This window comes from Chiloscyllium punctatum, chromosome 42 (assembly GCF_047496795.1).
Source record: "Chiloscyllium punctatum isolate Juve2018m chromosome 42, sChiPun1.3, whole genome shotgun sequence".
In the NCBI taxonomy this organism is placed as follows: Eukaryota; Metazoa; Chordata; class Chondrichthyes; order Orectolobiformes; family Hemiscylliidae; genus Chiloscyllium; species Chiloscyllium punctatum.
Window position 1 is genome coordinate 40,880,964 of NC_092780.1, and position 25,754 is coordinate 40,906,717.

General features: G+C 42.4%; 1 protein-coding gene across 1 annotated transcript in view; it reads left to right on the forward strand.

Moving 5' to 3' along the window:
• The window catches only part of mrc2 (mannose receptor, C-type 2), a 299,439-nt gene that overhangs the window by 254,836 nt on the left and 18,849 nt on the right, over window positions 1-25,754 (forward strand). The window contains exons 22-25 of the mRNA XM_072561856.1: window positions 129-292; window positions 1,457-1,565; window positions 9,419-9,657; window positions 15,926-16,091. Coding sequence (XP_072417957.1) covers window positions 129-292; window positions 1,457-1,565; window positions 9,419-9,657; window positions 15,926-16,091 — 678 coding nt within the window. The remainder of the gene's footprint in view (window positions 1-128; window positions 293-1,456; window positions 1,566-9,418; window positions 9,658-15,925; window positions 16,092-25,754) is intronic.

Consider the following 25,754-nt stretch of genomic DNA (forward strand, 5'->3'; position numbering starts at 1 on the left):
ATCAAAACCACCCCCATTCCATTTGTAATATTAGATATTGGGATTCTTTGCTATGTCTGCCTCTGAGATTGTTTGCATTCTGTGTCCCATCATTGATCCATCTGATCTATCTGTATTTTTTGCATCAGCCTTTATAACAACCATTCTTCCAAATATCACCTTTGACCTCTGGATTGGTCTGCATGACACAAACAAGGACTTCCAGTGGCTACAAAAGGAACCACTGAAATATGTCAACTGGGCTCCAGGGGAGCCTTCAGGCCAGCACACGTCCTCTGCAACCAATGAGCTGGTAAGTTTGCTGTGCAGATGATGCCTGAGTGATGTTATCAGTTGATTAGTTAATGTTCCTCTCCCTGCTCAAACTCTCCCTAACAGCATTTTGGCTGTATCTCCACCACATGGACTGCAACAGTTCAGCAAGGCAGCACACCACCATCTTCTCAAGGACAATTCAGAATGGGCAGTCAATATTAACCTGGCCCATGATACCCACATCCTGTGAAAGAATATTTTTTTAAAACTTTCCTTCTCTAAGCTATTGTGCAAACCCCATTTCTAATTCACTTGTTCCTTTCTAAGTTTCATGGAAGAACTTCTCCCCTGATTATCTCTCACTGATGATGCTGCCCCTCACTGGCTCTCTTCCCACTTTGGAAACACTGTGGTGTAGTATCTGAGCAAGCAGACACAACTGCATTGTGATGGTTCAAGACATTGAGAATACTATAGGAGAATAGTAAAGACAAAGCGGAAACACGAACTCAGTTTACAAGATACAAACTTGAAATAAAGTTACCAATAATGAATGTATGATAGTCTAGTTAAAATGACACTATGCATTCATGTGGCATCTTTTACAACTGCAGAGCATCCCAAAGTACTTCACAGCCAATGAAGCATTTTTTGTAATGCCAGTCCCTGTTGCAACGTAGTTAATAGAGCAGACAGTTTGCACTCAGTCATGTCCTACAAACAAATTATTTGCTGGCTTAAAGAATCAATAGTGTCTCGAGCACCTCTGCTCTTTCTCAACATATTATTACTTGATCTTCCACATCCACTTCAGAGAGTAAACAAGATCTATGTTAAAGTCAATTCTGAAAGTTAACAAATTCAGGAGTTACTTTCTTCCAGTATGGCACAGTCTGGATTATGTGAAGAAGTCTTTCGAATGAGATTTGAAACTCCACAGCCTTTGACTCAGAGGCAAGAGCACTACCACCTGAGCCATGGTTGACACAGATAAATTTACTTCACTTTTCAACTCCAATATTGACTAATCACTGCCCTGCCCACCTGGCTGACGTAGGTGTGCAGCCAGTAACTGGTCAGTCACTGCAAATTGCACTGCTGGTTGGTGACTCAGCCTCTTGCCTAGAGAGATAATATTCTGTTCTAGAGTTGCGAGAGATTGAATTTAAAGTGAGTACTAAGCTGCTTTTTTATTTCCTAGGTAAACTGTGCTGTGATCTGGCATGCCTTGCATCCACAGTTCACTGGGCGCTGGGATGATCGGAGCTGCACAAGGGATAAGAATGGCTTCATCTGTCAGAAAAACAAAGGTATGATCCAGTCAAACTTCAGCAGCAAAACATGGAATTGGAAGTCCATCAGACCTGTTGCACCATTTTGCTTTTCCAGGTCTTTGTTGTTCATCCCAATGCCTGGCCTCCCTCCAATCCCTTCAACACATATTACTTATCAAGTGGTGTCATCTCCAATCTTAGCAATTCAATTGATTTTATACCTAAAACCTGGGGATATTGTATCAGGACTTTGACAGAGAAAATGCAACCAGGAAATGGGTTATTTAATCCTGTTCATATTGGCACATACACTCTGTTCAAATATTTAAACTGCTCTGGTCCAGTTATTCCTCAATCACCCTCCCCTATCAATCACTAACCCTGAAAGGAACTCAACAGCCCTGCACATCTGTGTGACAAATTTCACTTTTAATAAAATGTAATGCTTTATTGACATTTATAAAAATTAACTGGAAGCCAATTCAAAATTATCATCATATTAAATGCAATACAATTCAATTTCTGAAGCAGCTGATCCAGTGTTGGATCTTCATTTCAATGGGTTTTTTTAAAGAACTGGCTGGCTAGAAGTGCTCAGCTTCTCCAGACTCTGTCCTTCAGTGTGTATGGCCGTTAGAATATTTAAATTTGGCCACTATCATTACATTCCTGAAATCACCGCACACACACTCCTCTTCCCAGTTGTGGAAGGTGAGACTGTTCAGCAGCACCAGTAGTATATTTCTAGTGTTTCAGAGCTCCACCAGTTCCTATGTGCTCCAGGAACATTGTTGTTTTCCAACAGTTAAATGCCTTTTCCAACCCCGCATGCTATTCCAATTATGGCAGAATGGCCAGTCACTTAACACATAGTAATCTAATCTAATCTAATCTTAACATGGGGGGATGGCTGAGGCAGCAACCAAGCTCACTGTTGATGGTGAACCCAACTCTGAAGAGGCATCGTGAAGCCCTTCCAGAAGAAGGTATTCCTTTAGTTGGTCTCACTGAGGTCGAAGTGCGTGAGTTCCTGAGCTGTGACTGTGGTTCGGCTGTTGAGTCAGTCACTGTTGGGGATGTACATGACACCCTTACATTTCAAGTCCCAAACTTCATTTGGGCTGACAGAAGATGCCCAGAGGTGAGGTTTCCTAACTGGATCTGGTCATTGCACAGTGACCACAACACATTCCTGACAGAGTCATTCTTGGCCCAATGGCAAAGAGGTGTCAAACAATTAGAGACTAGATTCTACTGTGAGGTATTAGCCAATAACCAGACATGAGGCTCAGTTGGAACCTGATGTCAATCAGTCATAATTACAGGATTCCCAACTTACAAGCATTTGTACTTACGAATGCAATCCCATACAGAAACATAATTTTAAATATCCACAGCACTTCTTGTACTTTTATATTGTACTTTTTGCTCTTTTTATTTTGTCCTTCTTTGACAATATTCCAACTTCCGAATTGACTCTGGAACAGAATCCATTTGTAATCCAGGGCTGCCTCTCCAATATACATTGACAATTCAAAGCAAATATTGTCTGGTGTAAATAGCCTGAGAGGCTTTCCATGGTTTTCAACCCCTCAGGATACTATGGTGGAAGGATCTCAGACAGTGGCTGTTCCCACACCGAGCTACTGTGACAACTGCCCCGAGCTTTAGAACATAGAACATAGAAGAATACAGCGCAGTACAGGCCCTTCAGCCCTCGATGTTGCGCCGATCAAAGCCCACCTAACCTACACTAACCCACTATCCTCCATATACCTATCCAATGCCCGCTTAAATACTCATAAAGAGGGAAAGTCCACTACTGCTACTGGCAGGGCATTCCATGAGCTTACGACTCGCTGAGTGAAGAACCTACCCCTAACATCAGTCCTATATCTACCCCCCCTTAATTTAAAGCTATGCCCCCTTGTAATAGCTGACTCCATACGTGGAAAAAGGTTCTCACTGTCAACCCTATCTAACCCCCTAATCATCTTGTACACCTCTATCAAGTCACCCCTAAACCTTCTTTTCTCCAATGAAAACAACCCCAAGTGCCTCAGCCTTTCCTCATAGGATCTTCCTACCATACCAGGCAACATCCTGGTAAACTTCCTCTGCACCCGTTCCAGTGCCTCCACATCCTTCCTATAGTATGGCGACCAAAACTGCACACAATATTCCAGATGCGGCCGCACCAGAGTCTTATACAACTGCAGCATGACCTCAGGACTCCGGAACTCAATTCCTCTACCAATAAAAGCCAGTACGCCATATGCCTTCTTCACTGCACTATTTACCTGGGTGGCAACTTTCAGAGATCTGTGTACATGGACACCAAGATCCCTCTGCTCATCCACACTACCAAGTAGTCTACCATTAGCCCAGTAATCCATCTTTTTATTACTCTTACCAAAGTGAATCACCTCACACTTAGCTACATTGAACTCCATTTGCCACCTTTCTGCCCAGCTCTGCAGCTTCTCTATATCCCGCTGTAACCTGCCATATCCTTCCTCACTGTCTACAACTCCTCCGACTTTCGTATCATCCGCAAACTTGCTCACCCAACCTTCTAACCCTTCCTCCAGGTCATTTATAAAAATGACAAACAGCAATGGTCCCAAAACAGATCCTTGCGGAACACCACTAGTGACGGCACTCCAAGATGAACCTTTGCCATCAACTACTACCCTCTGTCTTCTTCCAGCCAGCCAATTCCTAATCCAAACCTCCAACTCACCCTCAATGCCATATCTCTGTATTTTCTGCAGTAGCCTACCATGGGGGACCTTATCAAACGCCTTACTAAAATCCATATATACCACATCTACTGCTTTCCCCTCATCTACCTCCTTAGTCACCTTCTCAAAGAATTCAATAAGGTTTGTGAGGCACGACCTGCCCTTCACAAAACCATGCTGACTATCCTTGATCACATCATTCTTATCCAGATGTGCATAAATCCTATCCCTTACAATTCTCTCTAAGACTTTGCCCACAACAGAAGTGAGACTCACTGGCCTATAGTTACTAGGATTATCCCTACTCCCCTTCTTGAACAAGGGAACCACGTTTGCTAGCCTCCAGTCCTCTGGCACTACTCCTGTAGACAAAGAGGACACAAAAATCAAGGCCAATGGCTCTGCAATCTCCTCCCTTGCTTCCCAGAGAATCCTAGGATAAATGCCTTCAGGCCCAGGGGACTTATCTATTTTCACCCTTGCCAGAATTTCCAACACCTCTTCTCTACATATCTCAAAGCCATCCATTCTACTTATTCGTGCCTCAGTATTCATATCGACAACAATGTCCTGTTCCTGAGTGAATACTGACGAAAAGTATTCATTCAGCGCCTCCCCAATCTCTTCAGCCTCCACACGCAACTTCCCATTACTATCCTTGATTGGACCTATTCCTTCCCTAGTCATTCTTTCATTCCTAACATACCTATAGAAAGCCTTAGGGTTTTCCCTAATCCTACCAACTAAGGACCTTTCATGTTCCCTCCTTGCTGCTCTTAGCTCTCTCTTCAGGTCCTTCCGGGCTACCTTATAACTCTCAATCGCCCCTATTGAACCTTCACGCCTCATCTTTACAAAGGCCGCCCTCTTCCATTTAACAAGGGATTCCAATTCCTTATTAAACCACGGCTCCCTCACACGACCCTTTCCTCCCTGCCTGATAGGTACGTACTTATCAAGGACACTCAATAGTTGCTCCTTGAACAAGTTCCACATATCAATTACGCTCTTGCCTTGGAATCTACTTTTCCAATCCACACATCCTAAGTCATGCCTCAACGCATCATAATTTCCCTGCCCCCAGCTATAACTCTTGCCCTGTAGTACACACTTATCCCTCTCCATCACTAGAGTAAAAATCACCGAATTGTGGTCACTGTCCCCAAAGTGCTCACCTACCTCTAGTTCTAATACCTGGCCTGGTTTGTTACCCAGAACCAAATCCAGTATGGCCTCACCTCTTGTTGGCTTATCTACATATTGTGTCAGGAAACTCTCCTGCACACATTGCACAAACACTGACCCATCTAATGAACTTGAGCTATAGCTTTCCCAATCAATATCAGGAAAGTTAAAGTCTCCCATAACAATCACCCTATTACTGTCACTCTTCTCCTGAATCATCTTCGCAATCCTTTCTTCAACGATTCGAGGACTATTAGGAGGCCTGTAAAAGACTCCTAACAGGGTGACCTCACCTCTCCTATTCCTAACCTCAACCCAAACTACCTCAGATGGCAAATCTTCGTCCATCTTCCTTTCCACCGCTGTAATACTATCTTTGACAAGCAAAGCCACACACCCCCCTCTTTTACCCCCACCTCTGACCCTACTAAAACATTTAAACCCTGGAACCTGCAACAGCCAATCCTGTCCCTGATCTAGCCACGTCTCCGTAATAGCCACAACATCGAAGTCCCAGGTACCAACCCACGCTGAGAGTTCACCTACCTTATTTCGTATACTTCTGGCATTAAAGTATACACACTTCAAGCCACTCTTCTGTTTACAGGCACCCTCCTTTAAGATTGATGCCATATTCCTAACCTCCCTACACTCCAGGTCCTGCACCCTAAAGCTACAGTCTGGGTTCCCATGCCCCTGCATGTATCACTGAACACGTAGTCCTTGAGCTTAGAATGTTCCATCTTACGACACTCAACTATTGACTGTTCTTTGCACTCGAAGACAAAGAAGTTCCAAGCAGGTCAAACAATATCTTTCATCATGTTGATGTTAATCCAGCAGCAGTTTATTTTGTCTTGATATCTGGTAATGGCCTATACAGCACCAAGTTCTGAAGTCTAGTTAGATGAATGCTAACAAGCAGAAAATAGATCACAACCATGGTCAGGATCTACCCACAAATCTTCTGACACATTGTGAAGCTTAGTTAGAGCAACAATCCCAATCCCGTACTCAACTGGTTTGGTCTGAAAGCTATCAACATACAGCCTGCTATTGAAAGCAGTTATTATCATAGTGACCATAAAACCACTGTCTAGATTACAATGGTGCTGGAAAAGCACAGCAGGTCAGGCAGCATCCGAGGATTAGGAAAACCGACATTTCGGACAAAAGCCCTTCATCAGGAACAAATAATTTATCTTCATTTCCTCTTCTGTTCTTTTATAATTATCAGTTATTTCCTGATGAAGGGCTTTTGCCCGAGACATCGGTTTTCCTGCTCCTCAGATGCTGCCTGACCTGCTGTGCTTTTCTAGCACCACTCTAATCCAGACTCTGATCTCCAGCATCTGCAGTCCTCACTTTCACCTACCGTAAAACCACTGTCAATTGTCATTAAAAATCCATCTTGTTCATTAATATCCTTTAAGGAAGGAAATCTCCCATCCTCTGGTCTGGCTTACACATTATTCCAGACACACACAGCAATGTTGTTGACTCTTAAGTGCCCTCTGGCCAGTTGGGAATGGGCAATAAATGCTGGTTCAGACAGCAATGCCCACATCCTGTGAACAATTTTTTTAAAATTCAGACTTAGGTGTTGAAATGCTGTCTGTGTTCTAATACAATATTTTAGCATTCTACTGGTTCTCAATGTGTACTGTCCATTGTCCATACTCTGAAAGAGTTGTCCAGTTTATTTCCATGCCCCTAGTTTCTCCACATTTTCCCATAAATTGATTATTTTTAAATGCACATCCCGAATTTCCTGTGGAATCTGATTCCTCAAAATTATTTGTTCCAGATCTTAACCCTCCATGTGATATAATTTATCTTCATTTCCTCTTCTGTTCTTTTATAATGATCAGTTATTTGAAAGCTAGATACTCAATGTATTCAAACCCTTCATTGTATTGAATATCTTCTGTGCTGTAAGGAGAACAATCCCTCCTCATACAATCTCACCATGAGGTGCTGTCCCTCATCCCAGGAATCATTCTGTTAAATCTCATCAGAGTCTCAGTAATCCAGTTGAAATCTAACCAGTGATTTATGAAGATTTACAATAACCTCCTTGTATTTGCATTCTGCTCTTCTATTCAGAAAGCCACCAATCTGGTATAATATTCTTATCCAAGAGAAAACTTGCTGCATCTAAGTGGGATTTCAAGTTTGGGGGTCATAGAGATCTACAGGAAGTTCACATAATTATTGTTTGAGAGCTTGGGCTCTAAAGTGAAAGAATAATCATTTTATTGGAAATTACAGGAGTAGGCATAGTTTTTAGTTTTGTAATGTGAATGATAACTGGGGTGTCTGGATATTTATTTTATGTGAGGTTTTTAAACTCGTGAGGTGATCAGTTCAATACATTAGAGAGAAAAGAATGGAAAGAGGGGAAAAACTGTGTGTTGCCTAGCTCAGCCAGAATCATCCAGAAGAGTCAGTGTTTGGGTTCATTCAGAGAGAAGAGGTCACTAATTGCACATTAGCAATTCCCAAGCAGTCTGAGCTGCAAGGAAGACCCAAATGTTGATGAAATGAGGAAGTTGCACAGCCTCTTTATTTGTATACTTTTGCATATTTGTCACCTTGAAACAGTGAAGCAAACCACCCTAGTGGTTTGCGCAAAGTATGAGTGAGACAAAGCTGTCCAGTCACTCACCATGTTAAATGTCTCCTAGTTAATGAATAAATGGCACTGTAGAGCATGGGGTCTGTAAAGTATTTGTAGTATTCCATCTCACAAATGTGTGTTGATTGAAAAAATAAATTACATTTATGTAGTGCCTATCTTAACCTCAGACTGTACTTTTTCAAAGTGAAGTTGCCAGTGTAGCCCATGAGGACTCGGTTTGTGACACAGCAAGGTCTCATAAGCAGCAATGACAACAAATTGCTAACACTTTTCAGGTATAAACATTGATCAGGCAATCAGGAAGTGCTCCTCAGACCTCTTAAAGTTGTGCCAGGTGACCTTCCACTGAGGTGACCGACGGGTCCTCACTTTAATTTATGAGTTGGCACCTCAGCATTGTACAGCTGCCTCAGCTTTGCACGGAGGACTATCTGTTTTGATTTTCTGCTTCAGTCTCAAGAGGTGACAACTCAGAGGCAAGAGCACTTCCACCTGAACAAGAGTTGACTCAATTCACATCATTATCCACTGACTTTGTTTCCCCACTTGCAGAGTGCCCTCAAGAAAATAGCAGTGAGGCAACCTTCTGAACAAATGTTGATTTTGTTACAGCATAGTTGGTAAAATATTAGGTTTGTTAGCAGCTTAAGTAACAATTAGCACTATTCACTTCCATGCATCATTTATGAGGACCCCAGGTTTCAATTTTAACAGGAAAAGAAACTAAACTGAATGTGCTCCCTAAAAACTGACACAATTCCACAAAACTTGTGTCATTAATGTTTAGAATTTGGTAAAAACCCAAACAAGTGCTCTTGATTGATTTTTAGACAGGGTTCATGTTGAATTTAAGGCTGGTTTGGGAAATTACTCTTCAACTTTTGTTAATTTATATTTTAATCTGGTGGGTCTGGGCATAGCTGACAAAGTGAGAATTTATTAACTATCCTTATTGTCCTTGGATTGAGTCACTGAGAGGACTGTAACATTTCTTCTCTACAAGACATTAATGAACCAGTTTGGTTTTTGTGATCATCTAACAGCTTTATGCTTGCTTTTGTTTGCAATTTTCAAATTCATAAAATGCCACAGCAACTCCTGTTCTTTGCATTAGTTTATTAATGTTCTCAAACATGGTTTTTCTGTTCATGGCAACATAGCTAGTGCTGTTTAGATACTGCCCAGTACTCTCAGCAGTGGGGGCCATGTTGCAGGGTGGGGGGTGGGCGGGGAGGTGAATACTGTGACTTTGCCTCTTCCTAGAGGCAGCATGTTCCTTTGTATATTCCTGTTGACCCTAACTCTCTGTTCCTACGCAGACCTGTCTCTACCATCAACACCTGCCAAATTCCCACCACCCTTGACATCCAAGCTGAGTTACATGAATAGTACCTACCGAGTTATCCAGAAGCCTCTGACTTGGCAGGAAGCCGCCTGGCTCTGTGAGACCCGGAATGAAACTCTGGTCACGGTAGTGGACCCCTATCAACAGGCATTCCTCACACAGGTTATGAACAGCGTCCGACTGCCCCTGTGGATCGGACTGTCAAATGAAGAGGTAACTTCGCTGAATAAGACTCTTTACTGGATTTTACCTTATAAATTGAAGTGTAAATTCATAGGTCTCTTACGTTTACTATGTACATGGCAGAAATTTAAATGCTACAGGTAAAATAATTTGAAATTAACTGATGCTGACATATTGCAATTCCTGACTTACAGCTTAGTCACTTCAATTTGGCCATCTGTGCAATAAAAGTGCCTGTGACTGTGAGCTGATACAACTGTGATCATGATGATGTAATGATCCCAGTTATAGGAGCCAGGGAAACATAAAGAGATTACAACACAAAAATGACGATTCAGCCCAAATAATATATGTCCATATTTATGCTTCGACTTAGCTTCTATACTCTCCCAATCCTCTTCTGGTAACAGACCTTAAGGATATTTTTAACACAAGCAGACAAGATAGATTTACTGCTGATTTTACAACAAATTTATCCTCCACTCACTTCAAAAGAGCAACAATGGGAGGGTTTTTGAAATTGACAATGGTGGGCTGTGAGAGGGAGGACAAGTTTGAGAGGATCAAGAGGACACAAGGAAAGCAACAGGGAGTCTAAGGGCAATTGGGGAGAGAGTGGGAGAGTGTTGGGGAGGGAGCTAAGCGTGGGGAGGGAGAAGGCTAAATTTGAGAGAGATGAGGGGGAACTGGTTTGAGAGGCGTAGAGGGTAGATCTGTGTGTGAGAGGGACAGAGTGGGGAGCTGAGTGAGAATGTTGAAGGAGGGGCCTAAGTGTGACTATACAAGGAGGAGCCTGAGTGTGAGAGGACAGGAACTAGGTTAAGTAAGAGGGGCAGGTGGGTAATGGGCAGGTGTATGACCTGGGTATATGACATGTCTTACAAGTGGTAACCCATAATAATACATGTTACATTTAGCAAATGTTGTTCAAACCTTCTGATCTGTTCCAAACCAACATCCAAATGAAGAATCTGCCAGCTGTTGATCTTTGTAATAATATGTAGTAGAAATAAACGCGTTGTTCTTGCAAAGAGCTGTCACAGAAACAGGGGGTAGAATGATTTTGGCACATGCAATCTTATCCAATGTGCTGTTACCATCTGAATAGTTTACAGTTTCAGGTATTTGTTGTCTCCAACAAATTTTCTTGTCACACTCTTGTTGAACAGTGCTACATTATTCTACAAATAGATAAAGAGATGCATTGTGCAAGCTTTTCATCTTGCACTCATCAGGACAAATGCAAGAATATCAAACTTCAAAAGGAACAACAATTTATTCTCTATGAAAACAGCTTGCTAATTAGTTGGTGAGTGGATTCTGATTGCTGAGGCATTGCTATGGAGAATGCACTAGTGAACACTAACATGCTGTTGTGTTCAAGATGGAAAGATGTTCTGCCTACCACACAAATGAGTAAAGTGGTATATCAATTTCAGTGCTGGTGTGATGCTAGGTATTAGGCTATATGTCCAAATCATGGATGGATTGTATCAAACCTCTTGACTGTTGACAACTGTAGGATACTAACCACACATAACCTGCCCATGCTTGCAAAACTCATAACATTACCTCCAAAATTAGATGTCGTTCCTTGATACGATGGTACTTACTGAACAATCTAGAACTGATCAAAAATTATACTAATAATTAATTTAAGATTTTCACCTGGGCTGGTGATGTGATTCAATTGCTTACATATACTCATAATCAGCACTCTCCACAGGATAAAAGTATTCAAAGTTTGTGAGAAGATTTGTAGCTCGGGTGCTCGTTGTTGTGATTCTGTTCGCCAAGCTGGGAATTTGTGTTGCAGACGTTTTGTACCCTGTCTAGGTGACATCCTCAGTGCTTGGGAGCCTCCTGTGAAGCGCTTCTGTGATCTTTCCTCCGGCATTTGTAGTGGTTTGTCTCTGCTGCTTCCGGTTGTCAGTTCCAGCTGTCCGCTGCAGTGGCTGGTATATTGGGTTCAGGTTGATATGTTTGTTGAAAGAATCTGTGGATGAGTGCCATGCCTCTAGGAATTCCCTAGCTGTTCTCTGTTTGGCTTGTCCTATAATAGTAGTGTTGTCCCAGTCGAACTCATGTTGCTTGTCATCTACATGTGTGGCTACTAAGGATAGCTAGTCGTGTCGTTTCGTGGCTAGTTGGTGTTCATGGATACGGATCGTTAGCTGTCTTCCTGTTTGTCCTATGTAGTGTTTTATGCAGTCCTTGCATGGGATTTTGTGCACTACGTTGGTTTTGCTCATGCTGGGTATCGGGTCCTTTTGTCTCGGTGAGTTGTTGTCCGAGAGTGGCTGTTGGTGTGTGTGCTGTTTTGAGACCTAGTGGTCGTAGTAGTCTGGCTGTACAGAGAACACCGAACAGAGAATTCACCACAAAGGTATACAGGAAAACCACACACACAGACCAAGTCCTGAACTACGAAAGCAACCACCCCAATACACACAAAAGAAGTTGCACCAAGACACTGTTCAAAAGGGTCACAACACACTGCAGTACACCAGAACTGCAAAAAGAGGAAGAAGTACACCTATACAATGTATTCGCCAAAAACGGATACCCTCGCAATTTCATCAACAAATGCCTAAGGGAAAGACAATGGAATGAGGACATGCCACAACCCAAAGGAGTAGTCACACTACCATACATCAAGAACATTTCTGAACTGACAGCCAGACTACTGCGATCACTAGGACTCATAACAGCACACAAACCAACAGCCACTCTCAGACAACAACTCACCAGGACAAAGGACCCGATACCCAGCATGAGCAAAACCAATGTAGTGTACAAAATCCCATGCAAGGACTGCACAAAACACTACATAGGACAAACAGGAAGACAGCTAACGATCCGTATCCATGAACACCAACTAGCCATGAAACGACACGACCAGCTATCCTTAGTAGCCACACACGCAGATGACAAGCAACATGAGTTCGACTGGGACAACACTACTATTATAGGACAAGCCAAACAGAGAACAGCTAGGGAATTCCTAGAGGCACGGCACTCATCCACAGATTCTTTCAACAAACATATCGACCTGGACCCAATATACCGGCCACTGCAGCGGACAACTGGAACTGACAACCGGAAGCAGCAGAGACAAACCACTATAAATGCCGAAGGAAGCATCACAGAAGCACTTTACAGGAGGATCCCAAGCACTGAGGATGTCACTTAGACAGGGGACGAAATGTCTGCAACACAAATTCCCAGCTCGGCGAACAGAACCACAACAGAATAAAAGTATATCCAGGCATTGCATATTTTCAGTTAAATAAAGGTCATATTTCTGGCCAATACAACTGATAAGGTTAATGTAACATCACGGAATTTGTTTTTACATGTGTGTTAATCTGCAACTGTGCAGATGGCTTGAGGCTGCCATTCCTACATCAGAAACACATACTCCATGAAATAACAGCTTGAGGTCACAGTTCCCTGGTGCATATTCCCTGAAACATCTCACTAAGCCGGAGTCAACTTGTGTTTTTGAAGTTAAGGAAAATCTTTGGGTTAACTGTTTTCTTGTGTGCTCGCCAAACAAACACTTCAATGTACTAAACTCCACTTGCTAACAAACCAGCACACTCTTCTTATGCAGTGTCAATTATTATTAACATTGAAATTTGGTATTCTTGCGTCTGTGTCCTGATAGGTATGATATAAAAAGTTTTGACAGCAGGACTTCTTTTTTCAACAATACTGAAATTCAGTCATACATAATGCCAATTTATTCAACGATTTATGTTCTGACCCATATAGTCAGGGTCTCTGATACTTTGTTATCAGATTTGTTGTGGTGTTTCTTTCCCACTGGTTGGTGAGATGACAGACTGGAGTAGTCAGCAGGATTCTCTAATCGATCAACGTGATTTGCCATGTAGTAATGTTAGTTTTTCTCATTGCTGCATGTTCTGAGGCACTGTTGGGCCGTGTGTATTTTTATGGACTGGACAAGACCAGACCACCCCCCAAAAAAAGTTTTGTGAGGAGATAGCCTGGGCCTTAACTTTTATATTTACTTAAAAGCAAGTGCAATGTGCTGTGAACTAGATGTGATTCGATTTGTCCACCACTAGGCTTTAAGCAAAACACAGTTTATTTTTACAACACAGTTAAAATACAAAAAAAAGGAAGAATTGAGCTGTTCCAATGTAGACAGCATCCCACATACCTTTTGGCAAAAACATTCTGGCAACACAGTTCTGGCTCTCATTTGCTGTCTCTGTCCAGACCAGAAGAAAACAATCTGTCCGTTTGATCTTTAAGAAGAAGTCTTGCTGTCTAAAATTTCACCCTAGCTGCCAGCACAAAACTTGAACTAACTGGAAGCAAAACTAAAAGCCTTCATGCATTTACGTGAGCCCTTACCCCACCTTCTGATGATTCTTTTGCCTCATTTTAAAAAATAGACCAGGGAGAACTCAAAATCTGTTTACTAACTGCCTACCTTAAGGAAACCTTTCAGCAGCACTGTGACAACACCTCTCTGCACGAGAAACAGCACTGAACACCTCATAGTCTTGTCACAGCGTTCACCAGCAACTGCATTTCAGTGATATACATTTTTGTCCTTGCAAACTGACTCTACCCTACCCAAACACCTTACCCCAACCCCTCACCTTTCCAATTCTTAGCCCTTGCCCCTCTGCTGTTGAGGATGGTACTGGTTCACAACTCAGCCACTGACCTTGTCAGCCTTCACAACATTGTGAGGGTAAGTTTAGCCTCACTCATGCAAGAAACTCTCATGAGCACAGGTTTGACACTCCCCCACTCCTATCTCACCAATAAAGAAAAGCTTGAATTTATACCATACTTTTCATAACCACTGGATGTCCCAAAGTACTTTACAGCTGATGAAGTTAATTAGAAATCTAGTCACTATTGCAGTGTTGGTTGTATTGGCCTCTTAGATGGCTTGGTGTAAAACAGATCTGTTCCCAATTCTGTTAGCTTTCCAGTGGTTGCATTTTATCACAAATACAGTTCATTACTAACTCCTCAAAGTCACAAATGCAGATCTCCACTCTGTGTTAAATCTCAACCATTTGGAGTACCTCCTAACCATTGATGCATCTCAGTTTCAAAAAGAAACACAAAGCCCCTTGAAGCTGCATTATGCACTGAGCGTTGTCCCTGTCTGTAAAGTATTACACTGCAGATTTAAACTGAGATGTTAGTTAGGGGAAGGGGGTGTGGGTGGAGTGTGATTTTGATGCACCTAAGAGGAATGTTGCTCATAGTGTTTCTGAGTTCAGATTTAAATGGGCTCACAATCACAAATCTTACAATTAACACTGACTGGTTACATTTGTTTCTTTTCAATTGATTGTTTGTTCATTCCATAATCTCTCAACAATTACTAAATCTGTTGTGGTACTGTTTTCCATTCATGATTGTCTGCCAATACCAGAAAGTTGAAGGAAGATCATTTTGTTTCATGGAGATTAAACTTGAATTTCTAGAGACTCCTAGTCAACCCTGGAGTATTAGCAACCTTAGTCCTTTTGACGGTTTCTCCTTCTGTCTACTTTCTCCATCTGCCACTGACCTCCACGTGTAGAACTGCATGAGGGGCACTATTAGACACACTCTCCAGTTGACACCCAGCCCTGCAATCCCAACAGAAGGGCCATCATGTTTAGTAAACCCACAGGTCTACACTGGCTCCTGGTCAAGCAGAATTACATTGTAAATTCTACTTGGTTCCCTTTGGCTCTGTGAGTTCCCCCTAACCTATTAGCTTCTGAGAGACACGTCCACTTCAAGTTCTGGCTGTTGCTCATCCCTGATTTTAATCACCCTGTCATTGGTGGTTGACCCTCCCTACACCTCTCCTCCATTTGTTCATCATAGTTTGCTCTTTTAAGACACTCCTCAAAAACTACCACCATTACTTTTGATTATCTGGCCGAATGTCTCCTTATATGGCTCAGTGTCATATTTTGCATTGTAATGCATCTGTGAATTATCTTAGGTTGTTTTACATGTGAAAGGTGCTAAGTCCTAGTAGTTGTTTCCTGTTTCTCTCTCATTTGTTCTCACTCTGTCTCTCTCTCTCTCTTTGTTTCTTTCCCTTTTTCTTGCTCTTTTTTTCTCTCACTTGTTTTCTCTCACTCTTTTTCTCTTTCCTTCCCCTGTTCGTTATCTGTCTCCCTCTCCTTCTCCACCTCCCATTCTCTCTCCGCTTCACCTCCTCCCTCCCACCCTCTCTCTTGCTGTCTTTTCTCCCTGTCCCTTGCTACCTGCCTCAGTGAGTAATAGCTGTGATCTTACACAGGGAGGCAGGGTCTTTTCTTGGCTGAGTGGGGAGGAGTTGGACTACATCAACTGGCAGGAAGGGGAGCCACACCAAATGGGCTGCGTTCACATGGACATGGACGGGACGTGGCGACCATCCTCCTGTGAGACGAAGCTAAATGGAGCAATTTGCAAAGTGCCTGGAGGTAAGTTCCACTTGTTCTGAAGCAACAGGGACCGGTCCAGTTTGAGGCCTAAAGGCTGAAGGAGAGAGAGAGAGGAGGCTGCTGTGGAATACAACATGGCCAGCCGGGTGGTCTGATGTGTTTGTTTCTATCTGTAAAGCTCTATATAATTCTGCAAAGTCCTAATCATGTTATCACCCCTCAAACCTACACCTGGATTATCATCCTGGATCTCCATGTTTAAATTAGATTTCCACCTCTTTCAGCACTAAAACATCTTTGATCAAAGTCCCAGATGACATCCTATGTGACTATGACAAAGATCAATTCTCCTTCTTCATCCTTCTTGAGCTGTTTGCAGCCTTTGACACACACCGTCCTCCTCCAATACCTCTCCATTGTCATCTAGCTTGAGTGGATGCGAATGCTTTCACCTGGTTCCATTCTGATCTGTCTATTTATAGCCAGAGGATTATATACAATGGGCTCTTGTCCTGTTCTTGCACCTCTAGCTCTCGTAACCCCTTTCCCATTGATATGCTGCCCCTTGGTGACATCATGCAACTGCACATGTACTTTGATGACATCCAGCTCTGCCTTAACACGATTTCACTCAACCCCCTCAATTTTTACGAATTTTCAAGCTGTTTATCTAACACCCAGTCCTGGATGAGCAGAAATTGCCTTCAAGTAATTATTGAGAAAACTGAAGCCATTGTTTCCACTTTGCACTCCAAACTACCAATCCCTCCATCCCTCTCCTGGACAATAGCCTGAAGGTGAAGCTGTTTTAAACCCCTTTGAGGTATCTGCATTTATCTAATACTTACCTGTTTAGCACGCTCCCCCCCCCGATTTTAATCGTTGCACCATCGATGGTCATGTCTTCAACTGCTTCAGTTCTTAGCAGTGAAATTTCCTCCCTGCACTCTTGATCTCACTTTCCTCCTTTAAGACACTCTTTAAAACCTACCTCTTTATCCAATCTTCTGGCTATCTAACCTAATATCTCTTTATTGATTTGGTGTCGTATTTTCTGTTGCTCCTGTAAAGTGCCCTGGGGAATTTTATGATGTAAAAAGCAGCATATAAATGTAGTTTTTTGCTGTTTTGAGAGTGCCCAGGGTGAAGTTATAAGATGAGTATTCTGATTTACAAATTATCCCTCAAAATAAAAGTTCACAGCAATTGTCACAGAGGTAGATGGGTGTATTAAGTTACAAAAATATTTATTCAGAGAATAATTATACAACAGCAGCAAATAACTCATCTCCTGACACCCCAAAGCCTGTCTACAAGGCACAAGTCTTGAGTGTGGCAGAATACTCCTCAGTTGTCTGGATGGGAGCAGCTCCAACAATACTCAAGAAGCTTGACACTATCCGGGACAAACAGGCTGTTTAATTGACGCCACGTTCATAAACATTGGCTCCCGCCACAATGCTTTGTAATAGTAGTGCGTACTATCTTTGACCCTTTGAAAGAGCTGTTCAGTTAGTCCCATTCCCCTGCTCTTTTCCTACAGCAAATAACTTTCACCATTTTTAACAGTAACTTCCAAACAATAATCAAACTTTTACTGAACACTGGCATTTCATAACCTTATAAATTATTAGTTTTAAAAAATCTAAAATATGTTACACTGTCAGTTCTGTCAGTACCTCTCCTAAAACGCACTCTTTTATGTCTGTAATTCTCCAGTCTTGCTATTTGACAACATATATGAATCGATGTGTGTCCAATTGGATCCAAAGTTGGATTAGTTTGAGAAAACAAGGGGCAATAGTCGATGACTGACCTTGCAAATGGAAAGCTGTTTCAAGTGGTGTTCCACAGGGATCCAAGTTGGGATCCCTGCTGTTTGTTTTATACATTAATGAGTTGGACTTGAACTTGGAGGGCATAATTGGGAAATTTGCAGACGACACAAAAATTGGCCATGTAGTGAATAGTATAGATGAGAGCCGTAAGCTCAAATAGAGTCATAGAGATGTACAGCATGGAAACAGACCCTTTGGTCCAACCCGTCCATGCCGACCAAATATTCCAACCCAATCTAGTCCCACCTGCCAGCGCCCGGCCCATATCCCTCCAAACCCTTCCTATTCATATACCCATCCAAATGCCTCTTAAATGTTGCAATTGTACCAGCCTCCACCACATCCTCTGGCAGCTCATTCCATACACATACCACCCTCTGTGTGAAAAAGTTGCCCCTTAGGTCTCTTTTATATCCTTCCCCTCTCACCCTAAACCTTTGCCCTCTAGTTCTGGACTCCCTGACCCCAGGGAAAAGACTTTGCCTATTTATCCTATTCCAAGCCCCTCATAATTTTGTAATGAGTTGGTGGAGTGGGCAGAAAAGTGGCAGATGGAGTTCAACTCTGACAAGTGTAAGGCAATGCAATTGGGGAAGTCGAATAGTGAAACGGAATACACAATCAAAGAACAAAGCAAATTTACAGCTCAGGAACAGGCCCTTCGGCCCTCCAAGCCTGAGCCCGATCCAAATCCACAGTCTAAGCCTATCGTCCAATTCCTAAGCATCTGTATCCCTGTCCTCCCCACCTACTCTTGCATCTGTCCAGACGCACCTTAAATGAATCCACTGTGCCTGCCTCTACCACCTCTGCTAGGAATGCTTTCCAGGCACCTACCAACCACCCATGTGTACACCCTTGCCGCGTATATCCCCCTTGAACTTTTCACCTCTCACCTTGAGCATGTGACCTCTTGTTATTGAATCCCTCACTCTAGGATAAAGCTTATCTCTAGCTACCCTGTCTATACCCTTCATGATTTCGTAGACCTCAATCAGGTTCCCCCGAATCTCCTTTTTTCTAATGAAAACAATCCTAACCTACTCAACCTCTCATCATAGCTAGCACCTTCAATACCAGGCAACATCCTCGTAAACCTTCTCTGCATCCTCTCCAAAGCACACATATCCTTTTGGTAATGTGGTGACCAGAAGTCCAAAGATGTGCAGGCCAGGTGAATTGGTCATGCTAAATTGCCCATAGTGTTAGGTAAGGGGTAAATGTAGATGTAGGGGTATGGGTGGGTTACGCTTCGGCGAGGCGGTGTGGACTTGTTGGGCCGAAGGGCCTGTTTCCACACTGTAAGTAATCTAAAAAAAAAAGAACTGCACACAGTATTCTAAATGCGGCTGAACCAAAGCCTTGTACAATTTTAACATGACCTGCCAGCTCTTATACATAATGCCCCATACGATGAAGGCAAGCATACCATATGCCTTCTTGACCACTCTATCCACCTGTGCAGCCACCTTCAGGGTACAATGGACCTGAACTCCCAGATCTCTCTGCTCATCAACCTTTCCCAAGGCTCTTCCGTTTACAGTATAGATCGCTCTAGAATTAGACTTCTCAAAATGCATCACCTCACATTTGCCTGGATTGAACTCCATCTGCCACTTCTCCGCCCAACTCTCCAGGCTATCTATATTCTCCTGTATTCTTTGACATAGAACATAGAAAAGTGCAGCACAGAACAGGCCCTTAGGCCCACGATGTTATGCCGAGGTTTAATCCTAATGTAAAATATAATCTCTTAACCTACACACCCCTCAACTCACTGCTATCCATGTGCATGTCCAGCAGTCGCTTAAATGTCCCTAATGACTCTGCTTTCACCACCACCGCTGGCAACGCATTCCATGCATTCACAACTCTCTGCATAAAGAACTTACCTCTGACGTCTCCGCTATACCTTTCTCCTAATATCTTAAAACTATGACACCTCGTACCAGTCAATCCTGCCCTGGGGAAAATTCTCTGGCTATTGACTCTATCTATTCCTCTCATTATCTTGTATACCTCAGTCCCCTACGCTTTCTGCTACTCCACCAATCTTCACGCCATCTGCAAACTTACTGATTAGACGAACAATGACCTCTTCCAGATCATTTATGTATAATACAAACGACAGTGGCCCCAGCATTGATCTCTGTGGACACCACTGGTCACCTTTCTCCATTTTGAGAAATTCTCTTCAACTACTACACCCTGTCTCCTGTTACTCAACCAGTTCTTTAGCCACCTAGCCAGAACACCATGCACACCATGTGACTTCACTTTTTCTATTAGTTTACCAATCATAGAGTCTTACAGTACAGAGACAGACCATTGGCCCAAAATGGTCCATGCTGACCAAAATGTACTGGAAATTTTGTAAAACATTAAAATTGATAAGTCCCCAGGGCCAGATTTATCCTAGGCTACTCTGGAAAGCGAAAAAGGAAGTTTCTAAGGCACTGGCAAAGATGTTTGCCTCCTCACTCTCCGTGGGAGTTGTACTGGAGGATTGGAAGGAGACTAATGTTATTCCTCTTTTCAAGAAGGGTAATAGGTAAATCCCTGGCAATTACAGATTAGTTAGTCTTACGTCTGTGGTTAGCAAAGTTTTGGAAAGAGTTCTGAGGGATAGGATTTATTACTATTTGGCAAAGCATAGCGTGATTAAAGGCAGTCAGCGTGGCTCTGTGAGGGGCAGGTCATGCCTCACAAATCTTATTGAGTTCTTCGAGAAGGTGACAGGACAGGTCGGCGAAGGTCAAGCAGTGGATGTGGTGTATATGGACTTCAGCAAGGGATTGAATAAGGTTCCCCATGGTAGGGTCATTCATAAAGTCAGGAAGCATGGGCTACAGGGAGATTTGGCAATCTGGATTCATTATTGGTTGGCTGACAGAAGGTAGAGAGTGGTTGTAGATGGAACTTATTCTGCCTGGAGGACAGTGTTGAGTGGGGTACTCAGGGCTCTGTTCTTGGGCCTCTGCTCTTTGTAGTTTTTAAAAATGACTTGGACAAGTAGGTTGAGGGGTGGATTAGTAAATTTGCAGATGACACAAAGGTTGGAGGTGTTGTCGGTAGTGTAAAGGGCTATTGCAGGCTGCAGCGCAACATAGACAGGATGCAGAGCTGGGCTGAGAAATGGCAGATGGAGTTCAACCTGGATGAATACGAAGTGATGCATTTTGGAAGGTCGAACTTTAATGCTGAATATAGGATTAAAGACAGGATCCTTGGTAGTGTGGAGGAACAGAGGGATCTGGGTGTGCAAGTACATAGATCCCTCAAAGTTGCCACCCAAGTGGATAGGGTTGTTAAGAAAACATATGGTGTTTTGGCTTTCATCAACAGGGGATCGAGTTTAAGAGCCACAAGGTTTTGCTACAGTTCTAAAAGTCCCTGGTGAGACCACACTTGGAATATTGTGTCCAGTTCTGGTCACCCTACTATAGGAAAGATACAGAGGCTTTGGAGAGGGTGCAAAGAAGGTTTACCAGGATGCTGCCTGGAGGGCTTGCCTTATGAAGAAAGGTTGAAAAAGCTTGGACTCTTCTCTCTGGAGAGAAGGAGGAAGAGAGGAGATCTGATAGAGGTTTACAAGATAATGAGAGGAATAAATAGAGTCAATATCCAGAGACCTTTCTCCAGGGCAGGATTGACAGGTATGAAGGGTCATAGTTTTAAGATATTAGGGGAAAGGTAAAGAGGAGACGTCAGATGTAGGTTCTTTACGCAGAGAATTGTGAATGCATGGAATGCGTTGCCAGTGGTGGTGGAAGCAGAGTCATTACGGACATTAAAGCGATTGCTGGACAGCACATGGAGAGCAGTGAGTTGAGGGGTGTGTAGGTTAAGTAATTATATTTTACATTAGGATTAAACCTCGGCACAACATCGTGGACCATAGGGCCTGTTCTGTGCTGTACATTTCTATGTTCTATGTTCTAAAATGTCTGTCCATGCTAACCCCATTTCCCTGCACTTGGCCCATACTGAGAAGGGTAGAGGAAGTGAGACATCTTGGTGAACAAGTGCACAGGTCCTTAAAGGTAGCAGTACAAATAGATAAGATTGGAAAGAAGGCATATGGAATAACCTCCTTCATTGGTAGAAGTATAGAATACAAAAGTAGACTCACCATTAAACATAGAAGAGATTCTTGTAGTAGTTCAGGCATTCTTCTTAAAGACTGAGAGCTAACAACCTTTACTGTGGATAAGGAATAAAGCCTTGCCTTCTGTGCTGTGCACTTTTATGACTTCCTGTTGCTTGAGCATCTGGTCTTCCTTTGTATCTAACCTTACTGACTGACTCAAGCTCTCCTCTTGTGTATCTCCATTGAATTGCCTGATTCACATCTGTTCCCCAGAAGATCCTCAATTTGTCCCTCAGGCCCCACGTCACTGACCTGCCGATCCTTTCCTCCTCCCTCAGCTTATTATTACCCTCTGTCTCCCATTGCACTGGAGCTTCAAACCAACTATCTGTTGAGTTTAAGTGGTACAACACAGGCACTGGTTGGTTTGGCAATGATTATCACTCAACTCATATTCCTCATTGTGTGTGAAAATACTCTAAGCACTTTATTACATGAGATGAAATGACTAAGAATATTTCACCGGACTGTTTAGTATTACGATGGTGACTGCCCTTAACTGGCTGGAAAGCAATTTGTGACATTCCAAGGTCATGAAAGGCACTATTTAAATGCAAGTTCTTTGTTTTTAGGATTCTTGTTTGAAAATGTGCTGTTATAAAGTGTACTTTTTTGCAGGTTCTGAATTAGTCACATTGCTATATTCCATTAATAATGATCCCTTTCTTATGTAAGAGTATTCACATTCTTTCCTCAGTCATGACAAGTGAACGGCCCTCTCTGTAGGTGGTGCTGTCGTAGTCTTTTGAAGGCTGCAGACAACAGTGACACTAACACCCCCATCTGCTGGTGGGAAGCCAGATTGCAGCGTCATTCTGTGCTCCACAACATAATCAGTTCAGTGACACATCTTTTATGTCACATTCAAACCAGGACCGACCATGATATGAAATTTTCATAAAGACTTTCTCCACACTGTTTGGAAAGGAGTTTTCTTTTCTCAAGTTACAGTATTCATTTGTTGCTACCAGAGATAGCAAGCAGTTACTCCAGCTTCTCGTCATTTATTTATTCTCTGTCTCCTCTTTCTCACCTATGCATCTTCTATCAATCTATATCTCTGTCTAACTATATATGTTTCCCCTTCTTTTTCTATCTGTATCTAGCCATGTACCACCTCCTGTAATTGTCATAACAGCATTTTGACAACACATTCTTCCACAATTCCATTATCTTATTATTGTTGTCATGTTGACAAACAACGTTGAATATTTCACCATTCTGTCACCCACTGGTGGCACAGAGTAACTAAACAGCGGGACTCCAAAATATTGAGTCTCAAACCCCATTATACCAGAGGCAGCATGGGCTCAGCTGGCTAAACTATAGAAGGTTAGACATTGTTAGTCTAATAGCCACCCTCATGGATATGAATACAGAACTGTAGCAAAAGATTGGATTCAGGAGCCATGGCGTCAATGCTCAGACTGAAAAGTGTGCTTTGTTAATCCCCTATATTTGATACCCTGTATTTTAAAAAGAGGTGCAATTTACTTATGTCATCTCAGCAGCATAATTGCCTTTGAGATGACGGTGGTGAACCGACTTCTTGAAATACCGCAGTGCTGTTAGAATTTGATTTCCAGGATTTTGTGCAATGAATATTGGGATTCCTGGCCTCTGTTCAATCTCAGTGTGTAACTGTTCCCTGTGCAAAATTTAATTTTAACAAAGTGTTGCATTGTTGTTGGCTGGTTCTGTTTTCTCAGCTGTAGATCTGTTGGCCTACAACAACAAAGCTGATGCTTTGATATTGCAATGACATTCATTCTAGACACCGTTTAGGTGTGTGCACTGCATTACCTCATCAGGCTGGGGTTCCCTGGACACACTCTGCCACTTTGCTCAGCTTCCCTATTCTTCCACAAGCCAAGTTCCTTTGTTTCAGATCACTGCAGCCACTTGCTCTACTCTGCTTTGGGATGACACATTAAAGAGAGGCCCAATCTGCCCCCTCAGGTGGGCATCTGAACATTTTCTCGGAGCTGTCCAGTTCTCAACGCTATGGCTAATGCTGACAACTCAACTGACATCACTAGACCAATATCAAAAAGAATTGAAAACGGAAAATGTCAGAAATGTACACAGGTCTGAGATGTGCTAAAGAGGACAGTGAGCAACATTCCTGTTAAATATCCTATTAACAGCTGTGATGGATTATTTTTAATAAGAGAAATCCAGAATGGAGTGATCAGGACAGGAGTGAATGCAACAATGGTAAGTTATAATTCCAATGCTTTTAAAGAACAAACTTTCATTTATATAGAGCCCTTTACAACCTGTTGCTCATCACTCTTTTGAAGTGTAATCATCATGGTAAAAATGCAGCAACCAATCTGTGCAAAGCAAATCTGCCCATGCAGCAATATTATGACCTTTTTATTGTCATTGTTAGTTGAAAGTTAAATACTTTTCAGAATGTCAGCGAAACTAGTGCCAGAATAGCACAGAGCCATGTTTTACTTTGATGTGAAAGGGAAGCTAGGCTCTTCTTTTTATGTGACACCCAAGGCAGCAGCTTGACAATGCACTCCTTGAATGGAGTGTTAACCTAATTACAGAGCTCAAAATCAGAGTGGGAGGGGGGTCTGAATCCATGGATTTGATGCAGAGTTGAGAGTACAGGTATAATGTGATGGTTGTGTTTTGGGCAAGCCTGTATTACAGAAAAAACGCGCTTTAGAAACAGCACTTAAAGTGTTGGCGATGTGATCGCAATATAGCCAACACGTTTTAAAAGTTTGCTCTTTAGAAACAGTGTCCTGAATTTGTCAATCGCGTTACAGCAAATTCGTGTTAACGAAACACACTTTATAGCAGAACAACCTGTATTACTAACTGAATTTTGGGATGTTTTACTATTTTAAAGGCATCACATAAATTCAAGTTGTTGCTGTTGAGTTGCAGTTAGCCTAACCTTTACTAAATCAACCTAATCTGTATTAAGTTAATCAGAGCATGCCAACGAATCCACGAGAGAATGTGGGCATGTTTGTCAGTTTGAACTAAATAAGGGAAGGTTATTATCTCCACAAACGGAGGCTACATCAAGGGGGGTGGTTTTGGATTTGTTTCCTACCATCATACCTGGCTCAAAAAATGGTTGTAGTTGATAGAGGGTAGTAATTTAAATTCTAGCACTGAGTTCCTCAGGGAAGTGTCCTCAGCCTAATTATCATCAACTATTTTCTATCTATCATAAGGTCAGAAGTGGGGAATGCTTGCTGTTGATTGCACAATATTCAGTACCATTTGTGACTAAGTTTTCCTCCAAGTCACACACCATCCTGACTTGGAAAAATATCACCAGTACTTCATTGTCATTGGGTCAAACTCCTGGGACACCCTTCTTAACAGCATTGTGGATCTATCTACAGATGGACTGCAGTGGCTCAAAAATGCTGCTCGCCACCAGCTTCTCAAGGGTACCTAAAGATATGCAATGAATACTGTCGAGCCAGTAATGCCCGTATCCCCAGAATAAATTTTAAAATACTCATGACAATTATCAACACAAATTATATTCGACAGTGAACATGGTTTAAACAAAATGAATTGAAGGTTCATCCTTACTTGGTCTGTGGGTGCACCAGTCCTTTTGTCTTGCAGCATGATCTGTTTAATTCTGTAATCTCTCCAGCTTTCTGCCCTATCACTGACTTTCCTTTGTACTTTCCTCGTATTCTGTCCTTGTTACCATTTCTTAACGTTTTA